This window comes from Oncorhynchus mykiss, chromosome 5, assembly GCF_057628025.1.
Source record: "Oncorhynchus mykiss isolate SJ-2025 chromosome 5, ASM5762802v1, whole genome shotgun sequence".
NCBI lineage: Eukaryota > Metazoa > Chordata > Actinopteri > Salmoniformes > Salmonidae > Oncorhynchus > Oncorhynchus mykiss.
Window position 1 is genome coordinate 69874455 of NC_143026.1, and position 25780 is coordinate 69900234.

At 42.6% G+C, this 25780-nt stretch overlaps 1 protein-coding gene across 2 annotated transcripts in view; it reads right to left on the reverse strand.

Moving 5' to 3' along the window:
* The window catches only part of agbl4 (AGBL carboxypeptidase 4), a 408538-nt gene that overhangs the window by 121188 nt on the left and 261570 nt on the right, over positions 1-25780 (reverse strand). For both annotated transcript variants that reach the window (XM_021604030.3, XM_090235706.1), the window contains exon 6: positions 14901-14940. In XM_021604030.3, coding sequence (XP_021459705.2) covers positions 14901-14940 — 40 coding nt within the window. The remainder of the gene's footprint in view (positions 1-14900; positions 14941-25780) is intronic.

A 25780-nucleotide genomic window follows, 5' to 3' on the forward strand; every position in this document is an offset into this window, starting at 1 on the left:
TGTAGGTGCCAGGCATACTGGTTTGAGTGTCAAGAACTGCAAAGCGGCTGGGTTTTTCATGCTCAACAGTTTCCTGTGTGTATCAAGAATGGTACACCATCCAGCTAACTTGACACCACTGTGGGAATCGTTGGGGTCAACCTGGGCTATCATCCCTGTGGAACGCTTTCGACACCTTGTAGAGTCCATGCGCCAATTAATTGTGGCTGTTCAGAGGGCAAAAGGGGGTGCAACTCAATATTTGGAAGGTGTCCCTAATGTTTTGTGCACTCAGTGTAAATTGCTAACATTCGTAGGAAAATGAGTTGTGTATGAGTTAAACGTCAATCATCCTGGGATAAGACAATGAGAAAAACAACATTTTTTAGAAAGACAAAGGACACTTGTAATAAACTAGACCAGTGAGTATCACTGGTAGGCAAGATTTCAGCAGCTTCTCGTCTCCAATGTCTCCAATGGAGGATTCCTGTTAATCTAATCTACTGTCCAATGGCTAGGTCCTCAAGCCTGTGTCTGGCACAATAAAACAGCTCAATTCCAGGAGCTGTTGTTTTGAAGTGTCTCAGGCTTAAGACTGAACTTCCCCTGTCCTACCTCAAGCAACCTGACCCCCAGCATGTGCCTTAACGGATCTGCACACTAATTCTAAACACTGCACTCACTGTGGAATGAGAATAGATATACTTAAAACTATTAAAACTACGAACCAAAAGTAGGGCTGCCATATGTAAAAATGACATTACACAAGAAACTGTGTAGACTGACGTTTCCCCACCCTTAAATACATAAAAGCAGCATGTTAAATACACCTTTATAGCACAGTTAGAAGGTAATACAATGAGGACAAAATCTATCCCCTCAGTGGTATTAACAGAGAAGTTGGGCTAGATAAAGGTTGAATTTTCCTGAAGCTTTGGGAGCAGTTAACACTGTAAACTTTAGTCAGTGTAGAGTCAGACATCATGTCCTGCCAATTAGCTCCTCGCTGCCTCTCTCATTTATCTTTATTGGTGATACATTACCCTGTATTAAAAAGAGACATGGGATAATAGCAATAATGATGATGATGGAATTAGACTGCTGAGACGGACGTCATCTCGTTGTGCCTGGAATTCAAAAGGGCTTCGCATATGTTCACAGCGGGCCTTTAGTCCCTTCACGCCTGGGGCTTTCAAGTGGACATGGGATTTTGGTAAAAACGCTGTGATGCTAGGGATGCATTAACATTAGAGCACAGCCAATCAAAACAAAGCACCTGTGCCAATATGTGCGATGGACAGACGCTAGCACAGGTGTGCCTGATGGCTGGCTGGGTTTAACGCCAGCAGGCTGGCATGCAGAACGCCACAGCCTTTGCCAGGCAAATGAGCATACAGCAGGGACAGCAGGATAATTTGGTGAACTAATCGAAATATGCGTTGAAAGGGATACTTCGGGATTTTGGCAATGCATCCCTTCCCCAGGGTCAGATTAACTTGTGGATACCATTTTTTTGTCTCTGTGTCCAGTATGAAGAAAGTTAGAGGTAGTTTTGTGAGCCAATGCATAACTAGCATTAGTGCAATGGCTGGGAGTCTATGGGTATCTACTAGCATCTGACTCTACTAGCATCTGGGGAAGTAAAGGGCCTAATTGCCAAAATCCCAAAGTATAAAATAAAATAAAATGTTATTTGTCACATGCTTTGTAAACAACAGGTGTAAACTAACAGTGAAAAGCTTACATACGGCCCTTACAAAACAATGAAGAGATACAAAAAAAACATAGAAAAATAATAACACAAGGAATAAATACGCAATGAGTAAAGATAACTTGGCTATATACACGGGATACCAGTGCCGAGTCGATGTGCAGGGGTACGAGGTAATTGAGGTAGATATGTACATATAGGTAGGGATAAAGTGACTAGGCAACAGGATGATAATAAACAGTAACAGCAGCGTATGTGATGAGTCAAAAGTGTTAGTGCAAAAAGGGTCAATGCAGATGAATCGTTAACCAATAGCTACCCGAACTAACTATTTAGCAGTCTAATGGCTTAGAAGTAGAAGTTGTTCAGGGTCCTGTTGATTCCAGACAATGTGCATCAGTACCGCTTGCTGTGCGGTAGCAGAGAGAAGAGTCTATGACTTGGGTGGCTGGAGTCTTTGATCATTTTTAGGACCTTCTTTTGACACCACCTGGTAGAGAGGGCCTGGATGGCAGGGAGCTCGGCTCCAGTGATTTACTGGGACATACTCATTATCCTCTGTAGCGCCTTGCCAAGCAGTTGACATACCAAGTGGTGAAGATGCTCTCAATGTTGCAGCTTTAGAACTTTTTGAGGATCTGAGGGCCCATGCCAAATCTTTTCAGCCTCCAGAGGGGGAAGAGGCGTTGTCGTGCTATCTTCACAACTATATTGATGTGTGTGGACCATGATAGATCCTTAGTGATGTGGACACCGAGGAACTTCAAGCACTTGACCCGCTCCACTACAGCCCCGTCAATGTGAATGGGGACGTGCTCTGCCTTCCATTTCCTGTAGTCAGCGATCAGCTCCTTTGTCTTTCTTGAGCTTGAAGGAGAGGTTGTTTTCCTGGCATCATACTGCCAGGTCTCTGACCTCCTACCTATAGGATGTCTTATAATTGTCGGTAATCAGGCCTACCACCTTCGTGTTTTTAGCAAACTTAATGATGGTGTTGGAGTTGTGCAGTCGAGGGTGAACAGGGAGTACAGAAGGGGACTAAGCACACACTCAAGGGAACCTCATGTTGAGGGTCATCATGGCGGATGTGTTGTTGCCTACTCTAACCACCTGGGGTGGCCCTTCAGGAAGTCCAGGATCCAGTTGCAGAGGGAGATGTTTAATCCTAGGGTCAGTTTAGTGATGGGCTTGGAGAGCACAGAAGTTGTTGAACGCTGAACAGCATCCTCAGGTAGATGTTCCTGTTCAGATGGGAAAGGGCAGTGTGGATTGCAATAGAGATGGAATCATCTGTGGATCTGTTGGGGCGGTATGCAAATTGGAGTGGGTCCAGGGTGTCTGGGTATATGGTGTTGATGTGAGCCATGACCAGCCTTTCAAAGCTTTTAATGGCTACAGATGTGAGTGCTATGGGGCGATAGTCATTTAGACAGGTTACCTTGGCGTTGTTGGGCACACAGACTATGGTGGTCTGCCTAAAACATGTAAGTATTACAGACTGGGTCAGGGAGAGGTTGAAAATGTCAGAAGACACTTGCCAGCTGGTCAGCGCAAGCTCTGAGTACGTGTCCTGGTAATCCATCTGGCCCTGCGGCCTTGTGAATGTTTACCTGTTTAAAGGTCTTACTCACATCCGACTACGGAGAGCGTGATCACACAGTCATCCAAAACAGCTGGTGCTCTCATGCATGGTTCAGTGTTGCTAGCCTCGAAGCGAGCATAGAAGGTATTTAGCTTGTCTGGTAGGCTAGCATCAATGGACAGATCGCGGCAGGGTTTCCCTTTGTAATCTGTGACAGTTTGCAAGACCTGCCACATCCGACGAGCGTCAGAGCCGGTGCAGTAGGAATTGATCTTGGTCCTGTATTGACGCTTTACCCGTTTGATGGTTCGTCGGAGGTGGTAGCGGATTAGTTTCCTGCTCCTTGAAAGCGTAAGCTCTAGCCTTTAGCTCAGTGCGGATATTGCCTGTAATCCATGGCTTCTGGTTGGTATATGTACGTACGGTCACTGTGGGGACCACGACGTCGATGCACTTATTAATGAACCCGGTGCCATTGGATGAATCCAAGAACATATTCCAGTCTTTGCTAGTGAAACAGTCCTGTAGTTTAGCATCCGATTCATGGGAACACTTCTGTATTGAGCGCATCACTGGTACTTCCTCTTTGAGTTTTTGCTTGTAAGCAGGAGGATAGAGAAATGGTCAGATTTGCAGAATGGAGGGCGAGGGAGAGCTTGTATGCGTCTCTGTGTGTGGAGTAAAGGTGATCTAGAGTTTTTTCACCTTTAATTGCACAGGTGAAATGCTGGTAGAAATGAGGTAAAACGGATTTCAGATATCCTGCATTAAAGTCACCAGCCACTAGGAGCGCCGCCTCTGGTTGAGCATTTACTTCTTTGCTTATGGCCCTATACATCTTGTTGAGTGTGGTTTTACGTCCAGCATCGGTTGGCGGAGGTACAGTTGAAGTTGGAAGTTTACATACACTTAGGTTGAAGTCATTAAAACTTGTTTTTTAACCACTCCACACATTTTTTATAGCTTTGGCAAGTCGGTTAGGACATCTACTTCTAAGTCATTTTTCCAACAATTGTTTACAGACAGATTATTTCACTTATAATTCACTGTATCACAATTCCAGTGGGTCAGAAGTTTACATACACTAAGTTGACTGTGCCTTTAAACAGCTTGGAAAATTCCAGAAAAATATGTCATGGCTTTAGAAGCTTCTGATAGGCTAATTGACATCATTTGAGTCGATTGGAGGTGTACCTGTGGATGTATTTCAAGGCCTACCTTCAAACTCAGTACCTCTTTGCTTGACATCATGGGAAAATCAAAAGAAATCAGCCAAGACCTCAGAAAAAAAATTGTAGACCTCCACAAGTCTGGTTCATCATTGGGAGCATTTTCCAAATGCCTGAAGGTACCATGTTCATCTGTACAAACAATAGTAAGCAAATATAAACACCATGGGACCATGTAGCCGTCATACCGCTCAGGAAGGAGACGCGTTCTGTCTCCTAGAGATGAACGTACTTTGGTGCGAAAAGTGCAAATCAATCCCAGAACAACAGCAAAGGCCCTTGTGAAGATGCTGGAGGAAACCGGTACAAAAGTATCTATATCCACAGAAAAACAAGTCCTATATCGACATAACCTGAAAGGCCGCTCAGCAAGGAAGAAGCCACTGCTCCAAAACTGCCATAAAAAAGCTAGACTAAGGTTTGCAACAGCACATGGGGAGAAAGATCGTACTTTTTGGAGAAATGTCCTCTGGTCTGATGAAACAAAAATAGAACTGTTTGGCCATAATGACCATCGTTATGTTTGGAGGGAAAAGGGGGAGGCTTGCAAGCCGAAGAACACCATCCCAACCATGACGCACGGGGTGACCGCATTATGTTGTGGGGGTGCTTTGCTGCAGGAGGGACTTGTGCACTTCACAAAATAGATGGCATCATGAGGCAGGAAAATGATGCGGATATATTGAAGAAACATCTCAAGACATCAGTCAGGAAGTTAAAGCTTGGTCGCAAATGGGTCTTTCAAATGGCCCATGACCGCAAGTATACTTCCAAAGTTGTGGCAAAATGGCTTAAGGACAACAAAGTCAAGGTATTGGAGTGGCCATCACAAAGCTCTGACCTCAATCCTATAGAAAATGTGTGGGCAGAACTGAAAAAGCCTGTGCGAGCAAGGAGGCTCAGTTACACCAGCTGTCAGGAGGAATTCACCCAACTTTTTATGGGAAGCTTGTGGAAGGCTACCCGAAACGTTTGACCCAAGTTAAACAATTTAAAGGCAATGCTACCAAATACTAATTGCATGTATGTAAACTTCTGACCCACTGGGAATGTGATGAAAGAAATAAAAGCTGAAATAAATCATTCTCTCTACTATTATTCTGACATTTCACATTCTTAAAATAAAGTGGTGATCCTAACTGTCCTAAAACAGGACATTTTTTACTGGATCAAATGTCAGGAATTGTGAAAAACGGAGTTTAAATGTATTTGGCTGAGGTGTATGTAAACTTCCGACTTCAACTGTAAATAGACAGCTATTTGTGTTTATTATGGATCCTGCTGCCAACCCTGGTACTGTAGGTTGACTGACAACCTGAACCAGGTTGCAGGCACTGTTTACAGTTTGAATTTTTTTCTTGAGTGGGCAGCTTGATGAGAGCCAGTTAATACTTAAATCACCCAGAAAATATACTTCTCTGTTGATATCACATACATTATCAAGCATTTCAGACATATTATCCAGATACTGACTGTTAGCACTTGGTGGTCTATAGCAGCTTCCCACAAGAATGGGCTTTAAATGAACCTGTAGCCATATTACTTCAACAGTATTTAACATTAGATAATCTCTAAATACATGTCATAACCATGTATTGCTACCACTGTATCAACGGTATTATATAAGTGAGTTTCAGAGATAGTCAGAATATGAATGGCATCTGTTACAAGCAAGTTATTGACTCCATGGACCTTGTTTCTCAGGCTGCGTATGTTAATATGGGCTATTTTTAGTACTTTTCTAGGTTGCTTGATTGTTTTTAATGCTTTATTGGGAAGTTATTCCGAAGTAGACTTGCTCATGTTATTTATATTGGAGCTGATAGTGCAGGGTGAGCTGCACGAACTGGTCTTCCTTCTAGGGCACACCGCCTCAGTGCTAACAGTATAAATCTGGTTCATAGGCTCACGATTACTGCATACAATAGCTGTAGGATTAACAGAGGTGTTCAGGGCAATTAGGGGACATAAATTAAGTTACTTACATTGTGTCTGCCAATGCCTCTAGTATAATGTACATTTGATGCAGCATTATGATGACTCATTGTCAAAATGGTAGGGATTAACTGAGCTGGTCTTGGGTCATTGATAAGTAATTGTCTTAACGCAGCCTTGAAATGTGCGAACAGAGTCCAGGAGTCAAGATGATTTGGAAGAAAAATATAGTTGAAAATAAATAGTATGGTCTACAGCTTATCATGCTATTCTAACCTAGGCGAGCAGAACCTCAAGACTTCCTTAATATTAGAGATCGCGCACCACTTTGTTGTGAAAACCAAAGTTCCAAAGGCTGGGCCTAATATAGTGTATAAGAGGTCATACAAGAAGTTTTGTAGTGATTCATATGTTGATGATGTAAAGAATATTTGCAGGTCTGGTGTGTGTAATGAAGAGCAACCAGATACTGCACTTGACACATTTATGAAATAGCTTATTCCAGTTACTAATAAGCAAGCACCCATTAAGAAAATGAATGTAAAGAATGTTAAATCTCCTTGGATTGATGAGGAATTGAAACATTTTAAGGTTGAGAGGGATCAGGCAAAATGTATGGCAAATAAGTCTGGCAGACCAACTGATTGGCAAACGTACTGCATATTAAGAAATCATGTGACTAAACTACACCACCGGTCAAAAGTTTTAGAACACCTACTCATTCAAGGATTTTTCTTTATTTTTACTATTTTCTACATTGTAGAATAATAGTGAAGACATCAAAACTATGAAATAACACATATGGAATCATGTAGTTATCTTTAGCTCATTCAGTATAAACATAGTTCACAATTGTATTTCTTGTTTAATATGTAATGTTGGTGCTTTGGTGTGTTTGAACTCTAGGAAGAGTAGCTGCTGCCTTGGCAGGAACTAATGGGGATCCCTAATAAATACAAATACACCACCTCCCCTGAGCTTCCCCGACGCCACCATTCTGTCCTGCCGATGTATAGAAAACCAGCTATATTTTATATTACCTTAACCTTGTTCAGACACGACTCTGAGAAACATAGGATATTACAGTTCTTCAGATCACAGATCACACAGTCCAGTTTATTCTCCAGTGATTGCACATTCGCCAATAGAACAGAGGGTAGAGGCGATTAATCCACCCTCCAACTTAGTCTTATGAGGTATCCCACACGCCGGCCTCTATAGTCAAGTCTCCTCCTTCTTCGATTGTCAGGGATTTGAGCCTGGTCCGGGATAATCAATAATTATGTATTTCACCTCTGACTCATTGAAGTAGAAGTCTTTGTCCAAATCGGGGTTAATGATAACTGTATTGATGTCCAGAAGCTCTTTTCAGTCATAGGAAACAATGGCAGAAACATTATGTACAACAGTTAAGACCAGCGCAAAAAAACACACAAAATAGCACAATTGGTCAGGAGCCTGTAAAACGGCCGCTACTCCCACCAGCGCCATTACCACCAAAAAATAACAAAAACAAAAGTATCCCTTTAAGATCACAAGTGTAAGGTAAACATTCGCAGGAAATGAGGGTACGTGTCACGTGTGCTCCCTCTCCGGCCTCTAGGTCACCAGGCTGCTAGTTATGGAGCACACCTGTCACCATCATTACGCGCATCTGCACATAATGACACTCACCTGGACTCCATCACCTCTTGGATTATCTGCCCTATATATGTCACTCCCTTTGGTTCCTTCCTCAGGTGTCACTGTTTCTGTTTCATGTCCGTGCGTTGTTCATGTCTCTTGTTTTGTATTATGTTTTCATTTATTTATTAAAATACTCACTCTCTGAACTTGCCTCCAGACTCTCAGCGCACATCATTACAGTATGGAAGTGAATCCAAGATGGATTAAAAAAAAACTTGGGTCTATTGATCAAGGGACTATTTACATAACAATTATGTTTTTTACATTTTAAGTATGGTCTTAGTGTTCCTTTATTTTGCTTCTTAATTAGCACTTCATAAATAATTAATTGGCCATGAAAGTAGTCCGTTTCCAATTTAAAAAAGTGATAGCGCATGAAATGAACAGTGGCTCCCAATAGGCTGAGGGACATTAATTACTAGTGTGGCCCAAAGACAGACTTCTGACAGCAAGAGCACGAACAAACTTTGTCTAACTCCTTCATTAAATATTTGGAGAGGTATCATTGCTCCCCCTGCCTACAGTGTATTCTCACTGATATGCCAGAGGACATTGATCTTTTCTTAAAAGAACAAATGACTGCCGCAGAAATAGTGATCATATTTCAGCTCCAAACTATTCAGTTCATTAGGGCCACTCTTTACCCTGGTTATTTTGTATTGATTGGCGAAGGCAGTGGTGGAAAAAGTACCCAATTGTCATACTTGAGTAAAAGTAAAGATACTTTAATAGAAAATGACTCAAGTAAAAGTCACCCAGTAAAATACTACTTGAGTAAAAGTCTAAAAGTATTTGGTTTTAAATATACTTAGGTATAAATAATTTCAAAGTGCTTATATTAAGCAAAGCAGACAGCACAATGCTTTTTTTAAAATTTACGGATAGCCTGGGGCACACTACAACACTCAGACATCATTTACAAATTAAGAATTTGTGTTTAATGAGTCTGCCAGATCAGAGGCAGTAGGGATGCCCAGGGATGTTTTCTTGATAAGTGTGTGAATTGGGCCATTTTCCTGTCCTGCTAAGCATTCAAAATTTACTTTTGTGTGTCAGGGAAAATGTATGGAGTAAAAATGACATTTTCTTTAGGAATGTAGTGAAGTAAAAGTTGTCAAAAACATGCATAGTAAAGTACAGATACCCCCCAAAAACTACTTAAGTAGTACTTTAAAGTATTTTTTACTTAAGTACATTACATCACTGGGCGAGGGTCATGGGGATATATTCTGCACTCTCTCAATATGAATTCTCAAGGATGTATGGACATATAGACTATAAAGACACCACAGTTACTTAGCTAAAACTTGTTGGCAATTTGTTGCATATATGATGAATATTTCAAATATTTTCACTGAGGTAAACATGTCTATATGACAAACAATGGACAGAAAATGTCAAATAAAAGTAAGTTCTGGTTTATTTAATCCATCTGAACAGGAAAACAAAATATTATTGTTCACAGTATATTTTTCCATGTCCAAAAACTGTCAGCCTACTAAATACATAGGCCTAGCTGTTAGGGAGGCTTTGGTCCTAGGGAATAGGGTTTAATGCTTATCCCTACAGCCCCTGGAGCTGCCACAAATGGAGGCAGCAAGTGACACATTGAAGGTGTTGGTATGACAGCAGCTTGCCTGTGGGATTGCACCAGAGGCCAATGTCGTTCGTGTGTGATGTTTGACAGATAATAGCAGATAAACCCATGCCCAAACAGAAGTTAGCCCGCTGAGGGACAGGCGGCATATGAGGAAGAACTGTGCCTTTAGCCATTCAGCAGGATCCTGAAGCCAAATATACAAGTCAAGGACACTCAGGGTCATCTCACAAACACCTTCTCAGCATCAGTTTATATGCCTGTAACTGGAGCTTGAAATGGATTTTGAGCTTATGAGATATGATAGCTGAGTGATTGAATTAATGTCCAAAGAGCCATGTCATGTTTTTGGTTCTTGCTGTTTTATTTTTTGAGAAATACCTCATTCAACGCCATTCGTTTGTACGCCGCCTACAATGTAGAGGGGGGATCTAAGTTCTTGGAATTCAAAATTAATACACTCAGGCTATTTCAAATGGACACTCACATTTGTTTAACGGCTTGGTCAATTTTCAATCAGAGTAATAACACGTTTTTTTTGTGGCGCACCGTTGTTCCCTGCAAAAGCAGAGAAACAAAAGGTCCATAATGAAACACACCCACCGCAAAGAGACATTACATACATCATTCTCAGTAAAGAAGGGCCCCTTCAAAATGAGCAAACGGAGCAAGATTCCCTTTTGATGGTGACAAGCATCTCCTTTCACATCCAGATAATGGAGGCAAGTTAATATGACACAGTGAAAACACAGCTCATCTTGGGCTGTTAGAACATGTAAATGTCAGAGGGGAAAGGGAACATGGAGACATGATCTGATAACCAGGTGCTACACGGCGCAGCAGATACAGCCTGACAGCTAGCTGCTCCTTATTGAGCCAACACACGACGCCACTGCTAAGTAAGAGACTGAGAAAAGGCTAATGAAGTGACCCTGCAAACAAGCCTGCCTAGTCGACAGGTAACCATATCAACCATATTAGCCCAGCAGCTGTGAAAGAGAGCCTGAGCAGGTCGCAGAGCAGAGACTGCTGCTGTTCAATGGGTGCAATGGTTGCTGCACAACTCCACACAACCACACCAGCCCCCACCAACTCAATCCACACAGGACAGACACCACGGAATCAACCTCTATTATACACTCCCTTACTGGAGATACAAAAGGCACCCAGGAACAAAAATCCAATCTATTTTTTTCTATAAGGATTTGCTACACAGCAGTGCTCAGCAACAGTGGTGGCTCTGGTGACAAAGAAATAATCACAGCTGTCTTCCCTGTTGGAGCAAAGATGCTGTTAAAATGTTGTTTACGTTTTCCAACATCTTCTTTCTTCAAATAAGACAGGGGGAGTTACCCGGAAAGCAATGTTGTGAATTGTCATTTAGTGTCCTTTGAGTTCTAGCTTTGTTGTTCAAATGCCAAACATGAAAACCGTGGCTGATTATGTGAAGAGTGTGAAATTGTGGTATTTGCAAGACAGGGAATATTTACTCTCGGCATTAGTAGTCAGAAATATTGAGTGTAGGAAAGATACATGATTTTAAATAATGGTTTAATGATGCATATTTTCTAAATATCTTTCCCTACTGTGGACCTCACTCGTCTTTGCCTGCTGAATTATCACACTCATTCTCAATTCATTAGCATGCTCTTGCTTATTTAGCCACGCTTCTGAGAGGGTTTCGAAAAAATCTACTGGAAAATAGTCAATATAAAGCACCCAGAGAAGAGAGAGCCCCCTCCACTGCTCAGCCATCTCTTTGTTGTGTTGTATTCTTTCCTTCATTAAAACGATAGCAAAGTCCCCTATAATGAATTTCAGGGAGATAAAATATGCAAATTCACAGAGAAAGGATATAATTAGGGCAATATTAGAAAGTGTTGTTTTCACAGCTGCTCATTTATACAAAGCCCTGATAGTGTTTTATAAATAATGCCCCTATCGCAGCAAGGCACTAAGTCCCTGCATTCCATTAAATACACATCTCCCTGCTCCAGCTCCAGAGCCCAGGTATTGAGAGCAGGCCTGTGCAGCTGTCCCGCTGCCCTGCTGGCTGAAACCCTAGAGTCCCATCCACACACAGAGCAGAGGCCTGTCCTGGGGAGCCTAGCCAGTAGCCAGCAACTAGGCCTCTCACCAGTGGATATCACACCAGCAGACTCGGACTGAAAGCTATGCAGCCTCTCAGAAATCTGGCATGAGACAATGTGATGCCACTAGGAAAAATAAATGCACAAATGGGCTCTTTCAGTTTCAGCTTTTCACAAGGAATGAATGGCTTTCTGTATAGGCCTACATCTAGTCTACTCCAGACTCCAGTTCTCTAACTTGGAGGGGCATGTGTTAAACAGAGATAAAAAGTGACATACTGTTGCTTATCTGTAAATGAAAACTGAAGGACAATACAACATTGTGCAAAACATACTGACTGTCACATCATGCATAAGAGGTGTGAGGGAACTTGTCAAGATTTCTCCCCACAAACAGCCCACCTATCATCGGGCTAATTTGTTTATGAGGCCCTTGTTCTGAGGCATGTGTGGTAATTGTGAGATTGAGATAAATGAAGAGGAACTGAAAGGTATTGAGTGATCGAGAGAGAAGGAAATATAGATGGAAAGAGCAAGCGTTGGGGGGGAGGGGGGGCTCTATAGATGTTGTGATTCTGGATGGCCAGATTGCAAGCAAGAATGACAAACTGCTATGTGGGGAATCATAAATGGCTCAGTTCAGCTTGTCCTTGACACCATGTCTTATTTTGAGGTGTTTTGACTGATTTCATGTCAATGCTAATAATTATTGCTAAAATTCTCTAGCCAGCTAACCAACAACTGTAAATATATATTTGAGAGGATACAAGTTCTCATTGTGCAAATGTATTTATGTTTTCAATAAACATTGGAGACAAAACATACTGTAGCCTACATGTTGTCAACAATCTAAGCCAACCTCATCTGTTTTGCCCCATGGTTGTGTTAATCGTTTTTGTTGCTTAACTGCCAACCTGTGTATAGTAATATCAGGGCCCTGAGAGAGTGGAGTCCCACAGCCCTAGAGAGACTGAAGACTGAGACTGAAGAGAAACAACCATACCATTAGAGGACATCTGAAGGTTGCCTATTATCTCTCTGCTCCGAGGCCTCGCACATCTATCCAAATCTCATGAATGTGATTGACCTTTTCCCCCCTGTAACGCACAGAGCATATGAAGGGGAAAAGGGACTTAACACAGCCAAGCTAAGTTAATTTAGTTCAAAACACTATTGTAGGGAGTCCAGATATATGAAAAGGTCATTGAGATCAATAGATTGACAATATGTTCTCAAAAAATTGTGACCACCCAAAGCGTATTCTCCCAGCATTTGTGTGAATAAAGGTTTCTGGGTACAGTATGTGTATTTTGGTCAGAGAGTGTAGATACTGCAGGTGTTTAGTTTAGCACCTTTCCTCTCTTCCTGGGCACACCGCGGTGTGTGTGTTAGTGTACCATTGTGGTGAAAACAATGGCCAGGGCTAATCATTATTTAGTTGTGGCAGGTCTGGAAAGGTCAGCAGTCTGAAATGTCAGACTTCAATAGACCCAGATGCACATCGCTCCGCTCAAGTGTCCAATTAAAGACGGAATACCGAGGTTGTGGGGGAAGCGCACTTCAGACAGAGGGGCTAATGAGGGCCCCTGGACGGAGGCTGGGGCCAGAATGGCTGATGCTGATCCATGGAGCATCCTGCAGCCCTCCCCTCTCACATACACCATCACCCACTGAGCTGCATGGGCCCTGTGAACCACTGAGGGTCTCTCCTCCTCTGACCTTCCCTCAGACACCCACACCCACAGCCATGGCCCCACTTGATCTTATTAGTGTCCTCACACCTCCAGCACCGTCTGCAACCCCGCTGCCCGACTGCATGTACTGTAAGAGAAAGAGGAGAGCGGAGAGATGTCTTGGAGAGAAGATAGAAAGGAAGGGATTGAAAAGATAGGAGAGAAAAGATAGGGAGAGAAGAAGAGATCAAGTCTCCTTTAATCTTGAGGCAGAAAGTGAGAGAGTGTCCTCTTGTTGTTGCCTCCGTATCAGCCTCATTCATCTAAAAGCACAGGCGGTTTTCCATACAACTGGCATAATAACATTACCACAGACTGCAAGGGCCCAGTGAAGAGTCACAGGTGGGGGGAAGTGAGCAATGCTTTTTTTTTTTTTTATATTTGACTCCTTATTGTTCTCCCACTGTGAATTGTAATAAGCACAGTGCAGGTCCATACAATATGTCTGCAAGGAGTACAGTACAGCAGACCTGCCTGTATACGCAGCCAAAATAAAAATCAAAAACCAGGAAACTAACCAGACTGGCCAATGCATTGAGCAGAAGAGTTGCCACTTAAAAAAGAAACAAAGACCCTGATATGACATATAATGCTCTGCATGTCTGATTGCCCTTTTCAGAGTTGTCAAGGTCAGAGATAGTCTTTCCTGGGCATGGGGAACAGATGCCAAATAAATCTGTGAAATTAGCAGGCTCCACGTGCCTCCCTCACATAAGCATTATTTTAATCAAAGCATATTAGACCATCCAGATAATTTAGACATAATAGACACTGTATCATTTCTGGCGTACCCATCTGTTTCCCCTCGCCATCTCTGCAATTTGCGCCTTTCACCCAGCTGCTTTTACAAGACATTGGGTTCGCCTTCCCCAGCAAAGAGCAGCACCAGTCCAACTGGGGCGCTCCAGATCACAATACATCGCAGCTCCGCTGAGCAGCAGACACATGCTCTTTCATTGATACCATATAATATGAAAATAATAGACAAGAGTTATTCCCATTAAATCCAATTAAATGAAAATAAACATAATAGCTATTTTGATGTCTTCATTCACTTTGCTAGATCATCGTGCAGACGTTTTGAATGTTTAAAGTGGATGTGAGTGTACGCTATCAGGGTGCTAAAATGAACAAAGCAATGACCCCAGGGTGTCTGGTAACTGATCCTGTAGTGCCCCATTATCCAGGGAACCTTCATCTTTTAACGTGTACTCTGTGCTAGTAGTCACTATCAGCTCTGCAAACAGAAGTTTTTTTCTGTCCACTGTTTTTTTCAATCTAATGTCAACACTCACTCACTCTCGCTCTCACACACACCCCATCAGCATCAGTAGAGTTAGGAAACACTGGGCACTCACCAGGGCTGGTGATGGTTAGGAGGTCAAGACGTCGCTGTTGCTGTAAGGAAAAGAGAAGAGAAGCCAGGTCAGAAGGTCTTAGGGCGGAAATGGGTTGGTCAAGTCGAAATCTCTTCAAAACAAATAAAATATAAAATTAGAGTATATATAACATGTATGCTACATTATATTATGGGCATATAGCAAGTAAAATCTGTTTGTGACTGGACACAAACAGCCATTTACTGTTTATCTCAGTCATAAAATTGGTCAGCATCAGTTTATTATTTTTGCACAAGGCAATAGTTTGTCTGATCCATTTTCAACATTCGTTCTCTGTGTTGTCTCTATTGCAGCCAGGGGAATGTGCCTTGCCTGTCCACTCGGGCTGTGTGATGGAGTGTTTATGAGAGTGTGCCCAATTTTACACTTCATGTCTCTAGTTTGGAGAGGGGGGCCAGAAGAGGTGCTAGCTCACCCCTCTCTTCAACCCTCTGCCAAGGCTGCAGGCTCCTGAGTGCTGCATTAATCAACACCTTCTCCCTCAGGAACCAGATCATGCACCACAGGCTAGGGAGGTGTGAGTGTGTGTGTGTGTGTTTATGTTTGTGTATTCACGCGATGCTACATATTTTTGTCATTGCCTTGATTGGATGCTGACGATAGGTTCACCTGCTGGGCCACAGACTGTGATCAATGCAAATGTAATCAGAGGATGAAGCCAACTCCTTTAAGATTCAAGCATCTTAATGTAAAAACACACATATGTATCCCTCCAAAGCCAACAGTGCTTCAGGTCCACTCTCACCATATGGACAAGAGTCAGAACCTCTCAGATGCACCGAACAAATTTCAGATGAATGCACAGTGAGTGTTGTGGCGTATAGAGAGAGGGAGGAAGTGGTAGTCGAGGCAGCAGAGGTCACTGTGACAGCATGAGAGCAACCAGCCCCAGTAAGACACCTGTGTAGGCTGTTGACTCACCACTTATTTGATATGGAGCCACTGCACTAATCAATATCAAAACAGAAAGATGGATCTAGACCTCACTGTTGCTACATATAGATATTGTAACACAGAGAATGCTATCTTAGCTTACATTACATGAGACATATCATGAACTCAAAGCAACTTTGAAGATTAAAAAAAGTATGTTATGTCATTTAAGAGGAAAACATATACCGCAGTGGACAAATTATTCAATCAAAATTCCAACATGATCTTTTTGGTCCATTGATTGATTTCTGTAATAAAGTCATTTTGAAATGATTCTATCCTAATTCATAAATGACCTCGCTCTGATTTTGTTTGAATAACCAACAGGCTGATGTTCATGCAGAACTCCTACTTAGAACGTTGTATCGCCCTCTACTGGCAGTCTGTTACTCTGCAAGTGAAAGTGGAGAGGAAGAAAAACAATGATTCCCTCTTGTCAAGACACACTCTCTTTGGGAAAGTAAGGCTGGCTGCGTGATCAAAATCACTGGAGTATGTCCATGTTATTAAAATCAGTCCCCTGAAAACATTCAACATGGCATATTCAGACCGATTACCTCTAAGTACAAAACTATGCTCAGTACAGATACAGCATTCAGAGAATATTGTGTACATGAAGACATTTCCCTTGTAACTAATTCACAAAAATCCATCAAAATGTCACATGACAATTCATTCTAGTGTTGCCTGAATACTCAGTTCAGTGAAATAAAGAGAGTAGAAACCATATTCATACAGGTGTGAAAACCCATTCACAACAGCTCTCAGTAAAATTATATAGATCTGCCATATACTGTACGTCACTGTAACGAGCCCGTACATATCACAGGGTTACTGTGTGCCACTGGCCAGCCTGGAGAGGAACTGAAGAGATTTGCCAAACAGTGTTTCAGCCTGGCCCAATCCTGTACCCTGACGCTGCTTATCCTGAGATAATTAATCTACAGTGAATTAGAGTATTATAGCACACTAACACAGCTCGCATCACTCTCTCATTGTCACTCCTTACATGGATAAGGTGCTTAGTGTTTCCCAGGAAGAGAGAGAGAGAGAGAGAGAGAGAGAGAGAGAGAGAGAGAGAAAGAGAGAAGAATCACATTAGGAAAGGCAATCCTGGGCAGAAAATAGGATTGTATTAATCTTTATCAAACGCAGCCAAGAGCTGTGGAATCACACCACCCAATACACTCTCTGCCAGCACAGCCACCACGCGGAGTTGGTGTCCAGTGCTCCAACGCTGTCACAGGGCTTAACCAAGGCCTGATATAGAATGATACTGTGTCAGAGTGTGTGTGTGCATGTGTACATCAAGTTGACAGTGCTGATCATTTCCAGTGGCCCAGCCAGAGTCTAAGATTAGTGGGTGGAACAGGTTAAATGGCTGTGAGGCTGGGAACAGACTGTAGGTTGCCAATACACCTACCCAGCTGTCATGGTAACACCTAAACCCCCAATGTTCCTACTAAAGGTACCAGTATCACACCATAGCAAACAAACACAAGATCATGTTTAAAGGACTTACCGAGGTTGGGTTTTGATTTATGTTTTAGTAATTTAACAAACATTATTATCTAGAGTGACTTAAGTACCTTGTTCAAGGGCACATCGACAGATTTTTCACCTAGTCGGCTCGGGGATTCGAACCAGAGTTACTGGCCCAAAACTCTCAACTGCTAGGCTACTTGCCACTCCAGTAAATTAGGATTGATCTTACTTCCTTGCAACTTCTGTAACCTCTGGCCTTTGCTTTGCAGTTAGAGTGTGGGGCCAGTAACCAAAAGGTTGCTGGTTCGACCACCTGAGCCGACAAGGTGAAAAATCTGTCCATCTGCCCTTGTGCAAGGTACTTGACCCTAATTTGGTCCAGGGGCAACATACTACTTACTATTGCTGACCCTGTAAAACAACACATTTCACTGCACCTATTCAGTGTATGTGACAATAAAACATACAGGTAACTGCCAAAATAAAGGAAGCACCAAAATAAAGTGTCTTAATCGGGAATTGGACCATCACGAACCAGAAAAGCTTCAATCCATCTTGGCATAGATTCTACAAGTGTCTGGAACTCTACTGAAGGGATGCGTCATTCTTCCACGAGAAATTCCATCATTTGGTGTTAGTTGATGGTGGTGGAAAACACTGTCTCAGGTGCCGTGTGGATGGGGACATTGTCATCGTATAGGGGCATAGCCATCGTAGCCAAAATAAAGACCCGCACAGCATTTTATACATGACCCTAAGCATGATGGGATGTTAATTGCTTAATTAACTCAGGAGGCACACCTGTGTATACTTTGTATCCCTCATTTACTTAGTGCTTCCATTACTGGCAGTTACCTGTATATATACAGTGGGGAGAACAAGTATTTGATACACTGACGATTTTGCAGGTTTTCCTACTTACAAAGCATGTAGAGGTCGGTAATTTTTATCATAGGTACACTTCAACTGTGAGAGACGGAATCTAAAACAAAAATCCAGAAAATCACATTGTATGATTTTTAAGTAATTAATTTGCATTTTATTGCATGACATAAGTATTTGATCACCTACCAACCAGTAAGAATTCCGGCTCTCACAGACCTGTTCGTTTTTCTTTAAGAAGCCCTCCTGTTCTCCACTCATTACCTGTATTAACTGCACCTGTTTGAACTCGTTACCTGTATAAAAGACACCTGTCCACACACTCAATCAAACAGACTCCAACCTCTTCACATTGGCCAAGACCAGAGAGGGTGTAAGGACATCAGGGATAAAATTGTAGACCTGCACAAGGCTGGAATGGGCTACAGGACAATAGGCAAGCAGCTTGGTGAGAAGGCAACAACTGTTGGCGCAATTATTCGAAAATGGAAGAAGTTCAAGATGACGGTCAATCACCCTCGGTCTGGGGCTCCATGCAAGGTCTCACCTCGTGGGGCATCAATGATCATGAGGAAGGTGAGGGATCAGCCCAGAACTACACGGCAGGACCTGGTCAATGACCTGAAGAGAGCTGGGACCACAGTCTCAAAGAAAACCATTAGTAACACACTACGCCGTCATGGATTAAAATCCTTCAGCGCAGGCAAGGTCCCCTGCTCAAGCCAGCGCATGTCCAGGCCCGTCTGAAGTTTGCCAATGACCATCTGGATGATCCAGAGGAGGAATGGGAGAAGGTCATGTGGTCTGATGAGACAAAAATAGAGCTTTTTGGTCTAAACTCCACTCGCCGTGTTTAGAGGAAGAAGAAGGATGAGTACAACCCCAACAACACCATCCCAACCGTGAAGCATGGAGGTGGAAACATCATTCTTTGGGGATGCTTTTCTGCAAATGGGACAGGACGACTGCACAGTATTGAGGGGAGGATGGATGGAGCCATGTATCGCGAGATCTTGGCCAACAACCTCCTTCCCTCAGTAAGAGCATTGAAGATGGGTCGTGGCTGGGTCTTCCAGCATGACAACGACCCGAAACACACAGCCAGGGCAACTAAGGAGTGGCTCCGTAAGAAGCATTTCAAGGTCCTGGAGTGACCTCGCCAGTTTTCAGACCTGGACACAATAGAAAATCTTTGGAGGAAGCTGAAAGTCCGTATTGCGCAGCGACAGCCCCGAAACCTGAAGGATCTGGAGGCGGTCTGTATGGGGGACTGGGCCAAAATCCCTGCTGCAGTGTGTGCAAACCTGGTCAAGAACTACAGGAAACGTATGATCTCTGTAATTGCAAACAAAGGTTTCTGTACCAAATATTAAGTTCTGCTTTTCTGATGTATCAAATACTTATGTCATGCAATAAAATGCAAATTAATTACTTAAAAATCATACAATGCGATTTTCTGAATTTTTGCTTTAGATTCCGTCTCTCACAGTTGAAGTGTACCTATGATAAAAATGACAGACCTCTACATGTTTTGTAAGTAGGAAAACCTGCAAAATCGGCAGTGTATCAAATACTTGTTCTCCCCACTGTATATATATATATATACATACACACTACCGTTCAAAAGTTTGGGGTCACTTAGAAATGTCCTTGTTTTGAAAGAAAAGCAAATTTTTTGTCCATTAAAATAACACCAAATTGATCAGAAATACAGTGTAGACATTGTTAATGTTGTAAATTACTATTGTAGCTGGAAACAGCAGATTTTTTATGAAATATCTACATAGGCGCACAGAGGCCCACTTTCAGCAACCATCACTCCTGTGATGTCAACAGTGAAGAGGCGACTCCGGGATGCTGGCCTTCTAGGTAGAGTTGCAAAGAAAAAGCCATATCTCAGACTGGCCAATAAAAATAAAAGATTAAGATGGGCAGAAGAACACAGACACTGGACAGAGGAACTCTGCCTAGAAGGCCAGCATCCCGGAGTCGCCTCTTCACTGTTGACGTTGGGACTGGTGTTTTGTGGGAACTATTTAATGAAGCTGCCAGTTGAGACTTGTGAGGCATCTGTTTCTCAAACTAGACACTCTAATGTACTTGTCCTCTTGCTCAGTTGTGCACCGGGGCCTCCCACTCCTCTTTCTATTCTGGTTAAAGCCCGTTTGTGCTGTTCTGAGAAGGGAGTAGTACACAGCTTTGCACGAGATCTTCAGTTTCTTGGCATTTCTCGCATGGAATAGCCTTCATTTCTTAGAACAAGAATAGACTGACGAGTTTCAGAAGACATTTCTTTGTTTCTGGCCATTTTGAGCCTGTAATCGAACCCACAAAATGCTGATGCTCCAGATACTCAACTAGTCTAAAGAAGGCCAGTTTTATTGCTTCTTTAATAGGCACAACAGTTTTCAGCTATGCTAACATAATTGCAAAAGGGTTTTCTAATGATCAATTAGCCTTTTAAAATCATAAACTTGGATTAGCTAACACAACGTGCCATTGGAACACAGGAGTGATGGTTACTGATAATGTGACTCTACACCTACGTAGATATTCCATAAAAAATCTGCCATTTCCAGCTACAATAGTCATTTACAACAATTTGATGTTATTTTAATGGACAAAAAATGTGATTTTCTTTCAAAAACAAGGACATTTCTAAGTGACCCCAACTTTTGAACGGTAGTGTGTGTATATATATATATATACAGTTGAAGTCGGAAGTTTACATACACTTAGGTTGGAGTCATTAAAACTCGTTTTTCAACCACTCCACAAATTTCTTGTTAACAAACTATAGTTTTTGCAAGTCGGTTAGGACATCTACTTTGTGCAAGACACAAGTAATTTTTCCAACAATTGTTTACAGACAGATTATTTCACTTATAATTCACTGTATCAAATTGGAGGTCATTGGTTTTCTATGGGAAACTATATTTATGAGGAACCTGGTTGCAGTTCCTATGGCTTCCACTAGATGTCAACGGTCTTCAGAAATTGGATGATGTTTTCCTTTTGAGAAATGACGAAGTAGGGCTGTTCAGTGTGAGTGTCAAGCCAAATGGACTCTTCTGTGTGGCGCACGTGAACTGGAGCTCGCTCCACGTTGTTTTTATCCGCTATTGAACAAAGTATATTCCGTCTTAAATTTTATCGATTATTTACGTTTTAGGATATCTAAGGTTGGATTAGGAAAGTTGATTCAAATTTTTGGACCAAGTTTACAGGTAACTTATTAGATACTTTGTAGTCAAGTTGGGTGAGTTGGAACCTGTGTTTTTTTTAACCAAACGCGCCAAATAAATGTAATCTCATAGTTTGCTTTCACCGTAAAGCCTTTTTGAAATGGTGGCTGGATTAAGAACAAGTTAAGCTTTATTTTGATGTATTGCACTTGTGATTTTATGAAAGTTAAATATTTATAGTAATTTAATTTGAATTTGGCGCTCTGCAATTTCATCGGATGTTGTCGAGGTGCACTGATCCGAAAGAAGTTAAAGTATTGATGGACTTTAATTTCTCTTTGCTTATTTGAGCTGTTCTTGCCATAATGTGGACTTGGTCTTTTACCAAATAGGGCTATCTTCTGTATACCACCCTTACCTTGTCAAAAAACAACTGACTGCCTCAAACGCATTAAGAAGGAAAGAAATTCCACAAATTACATTTTAACAAGGCACACCTGTCAGTACTAAAAGTGGAGTAGCAATTCAAGGGCTCAGACACAAGACGTATGTGGCAGGGTCTACAGACTATCATGGATTACAAAGGGAAGACCAGCCATGTCGTCTTGCTCCCGGACAAGTTAAACACCTTCTTTGCCCGCTTTGAGAATAACACACTGCCACCGAAGCAGCCCGCTCCCAAGGACAGTGGGCTCTCGTTCTCCGTGGCCGACATGAGTAAGACATTTAAACGTGTTAACCTTCGCAAGGCTGCCGGCCCAGACGGTATCCCTAGCCGCATCCTCAGAGCATGCACAGACCAGCTGGCTGGAGTGTTTACGAACATATTCAATCTCTTCCTATCCCAGTCTGCTGTCCCTACTTGCTTCAAGATGTCCTGTACCTGTTGAAAGCAAAGACTATCGCCCCGTAGTACTCACTTCTGTCATCATGAAGTGCTTTGAGAGGCTAGTTAAGGATCATATCACCTCTACCTTACTTGACACCCTAGACCCACTTCAATTTGCATACCATCCCAATAGATCCACAGACGATGCAATCCCCACCGCACTGCACACTGCCCTATCCCATCTGGACAAGAGGAATACCTATGTAAGAATGCTGTTCATTGACTATAGCTCAGCCTTCAACACCATAGTATCCTCCAAGCTCATCATTAATAAGCTCGGGTCCTGGGTCTGAACCCTGCCCTGTGCAACTAGGTCCTCGAGAGAACGCCACTATCCACATCGACGGGACCGCAGTGGAGAAGGTGAGTTCCTCGGTGTACACATCACCGACAATCTGAAATGCTCCACCCACACAGACAGTGTTGTGAAGAAGGGGCAACAACATCTCTTCAACTTCAGGAGGCTGAAGAAATTCATCTTGGCCCCTAAGACCATCACAAAACTGTTACAGACGCATAATTGAGAGCATCCTCTCGGGCTGTATCACCGCCTGGTACGGGAACTTCACTGCCCACAACAGCTGGGCTCTCCAGAGGGTGGTGTGGTCTGCCCAACGCATCACCCTGGGCACACTGCCTGCCCTCCAGGACACCTACAGCAACCGAGGTCACAGGAAGGCCAAAGTGTGCATCAAAGCTGGGACTGAGACTGAAAAACAGTTTCTATCTCAAGGCCATCAGACTGTTAAATAGCCATCACTAGCCGGCTACCACCCGGTTACTCAACCCCTTAGAGGCTATACATAGACATGGAATCACTGGTCACTTTAATAATAGAACACTAGTCACTTCAATAATGTTTACATACTGCTTTACTCATTTCATGTGTATATACTGTATTCTATTCTACTGTATTTTAGTCAATGCCACTCTGACATTGCATGTCCTAATATTTATATATTTCTTAACTCCATCCTTTTACTTTAGATTTGTGTGTATTGTTGTGAATTGTTCGATATTACTACACTGTTGGAGCTAGGAGCACAATCATTTCGCTACACCCGCAATAACATCTGCTAAATATGTGTATGTGACCTATATTTTATTTGAATTGAAATGCATTCCAGGTGACTACCTCATGAAGCTGGTTGAGAGAATGCCAAGAGTATGCAAAGCTGTCATCAAGACAAAAGGTGGCTACTTTGAAGAATCTCAAATATAAAATATATTTTTTGGTTACTACATGATTCCATGTGTGTTATTTCATAGTTTTAATGTCTTCACTATTATTCTAGTGAAAGTTATGATCCCTTATTGTTGTAACCTTTCAATCCACTTGCTGCTCCCGAGAGGCGCAGCGGTCTAAGGCACTACATCTCAGTGCTAGAGACGTCACTACAGACCCTGGTTTGATTCCAGGCTGTATCACAACCGGCTGTGATTGGGAGGCGCAGAATTGGCCCAGGGTCGTCAGGGTTAGGGTTTGGCAGGGGTAGGCCGTCATTGTAAATAAAAAATAAAAAATTCTTAACTGACTTGCCTAGTTAAGTAAAGGTTAAATAAATAAATAAAACAAAGACAGGTTAAAGAAGGATTTTTAAGCCTTGAGACAATTGAGACATTTTGAATTATTTATTTTTTCTTCACCTTAACCAGGTAGGCCAGTTGAGAACAAGTTCTCATTTACAACTGCGACCTGGCCAAGATAAAGCAAAGCAGTGGGACAAAAAGAACACAGTTACACATGGGATAAACAAACGTACAGTCAATAACTGTCACGCCCTGATTGGTTTCACCTGTCTTTGTGATTGTCTCCACCCACCTCCAGGTGTCACCCAACTTCCCAGTTATCTCCTGGGTATTTAAACCTGTGTTTTCTGTCTGTCTGTGCCAGTTCGTCTTGTATGTTCTAAGTCAACCAGTGTGGTTTTCCCTGCCCTCAAGCCTTTTCTAGGCTCTTTTGCTAGTCCTCACAGTTTTGCCTCTTTTCTGGACTCTGGACACGCCTGCCTGACCATTCTACCTGCCCTGACCTCGTGCCTGCCTGCCACACTGTACCTCCTGGACTCTGAACTGGTTTTGACCTTTCGCCTGTCCACGATCATTCTCTTGCCTACCCCTTTTGGATTATCAGTAAATACCAAATACTCAAATCATCTGCCTCCCGTGTCTGCATCTGGGTCTTGCCTTGTGCCCTTATAATAACACAATAGAAAAAAGATATATACAGTGTGTGCAAATGTAGTAAGATTAGGGAGGTAAGGCAATAAATAGGCCACAGAGGTGAAATAATTACAATTTAGCATTAACACTGGAGTGATAGATGTGCAGATGATGATGTGCAAGTAGAGATACTGGGGTGCAAAAAATAAATAACAATATGAGGATGAGGTATTTGGGTGGGCCATTTACAGATGGCACAGGCTGTGTACTGGTGCAATGATCAGTAAGCTGCTCTGACAATTGAGGCTTAAAGTTAGTGAGGGAGATAAAAGGCTTCAGTGATTTTTGCAATTCGTTCGAGTTGTTGGCAGCAGAGAACTGGAAAGAAAGTCAGCCAAAAGAGGAGTTAGCTTTGGGGGTGACCAGTGAAATATACCTGCTGGTGCAAGTGCTACGTGTGGGTGTTTCTATGGTGACCAGTGAGCTGAGATAAGGCGGGGCTTTACCTAGCAAAGACTTATAAATGACCTGGAGCCAGTGGGTTTGGCGACGAATATGAAGCCAGGGCCAGCCAACGAGAGCATACAGGTCATGGGTAGTATATGGGACTTTGGTGACAAAACGGATAGCACTGTGATAGACTACATCCAATTTGCTGAGTAGTGTTGGAGGCTATTTTGTAAATGACATCGCCGAAGTCAAGGATCGGTAGGATAGTCAGTTTTACGAGGGTATGTTTAGCAGCATAAGTGAAGGAAGCTTTGTTGCGAAATAGGAAGCCGATTCTAGACTTAATTTTGGATTGGACATCCTTAATGTGAGTCTGGAAGGAGAGTTTACAGTCTAACCAGACACCTAGGTATTTGCAGTTGTCCACATATTCTACATCAGAACCGTCCAGAGTAGTGATGCTGGATGGGCGGGCAGGTGTGGGCAGCGATCGGTTGAAGAGCATGCATTTAGTTTTACTTGCATTTAAGAGCAGTTGGTGGCAACGGAAGGAGTGTTGTATGGCATTGAAGCTCATCTGGAGGTTTGTTAACACAGTGTCCAAAGAAGGGCCAGAAGTATACAGGATGGTGTCGTCTGCGTAGAGGTGGATCCAAGAATCACCAGCAGCAAGAGCAACATCATTGATATAGGGAAGGGAAGTTGCTGTGCGGGGGTGCAGAGCTGTTGGCCGGAGTAGGAGTAGCCAGGTGGAAAGCATGGCCAGCTGTAGAAAAATGCTTATTGAAAGGATCGATTATTGTAGATTTATCGGTGGTGACAGTGTTTCCTAGTGGAGTGGGCAGCTGGGA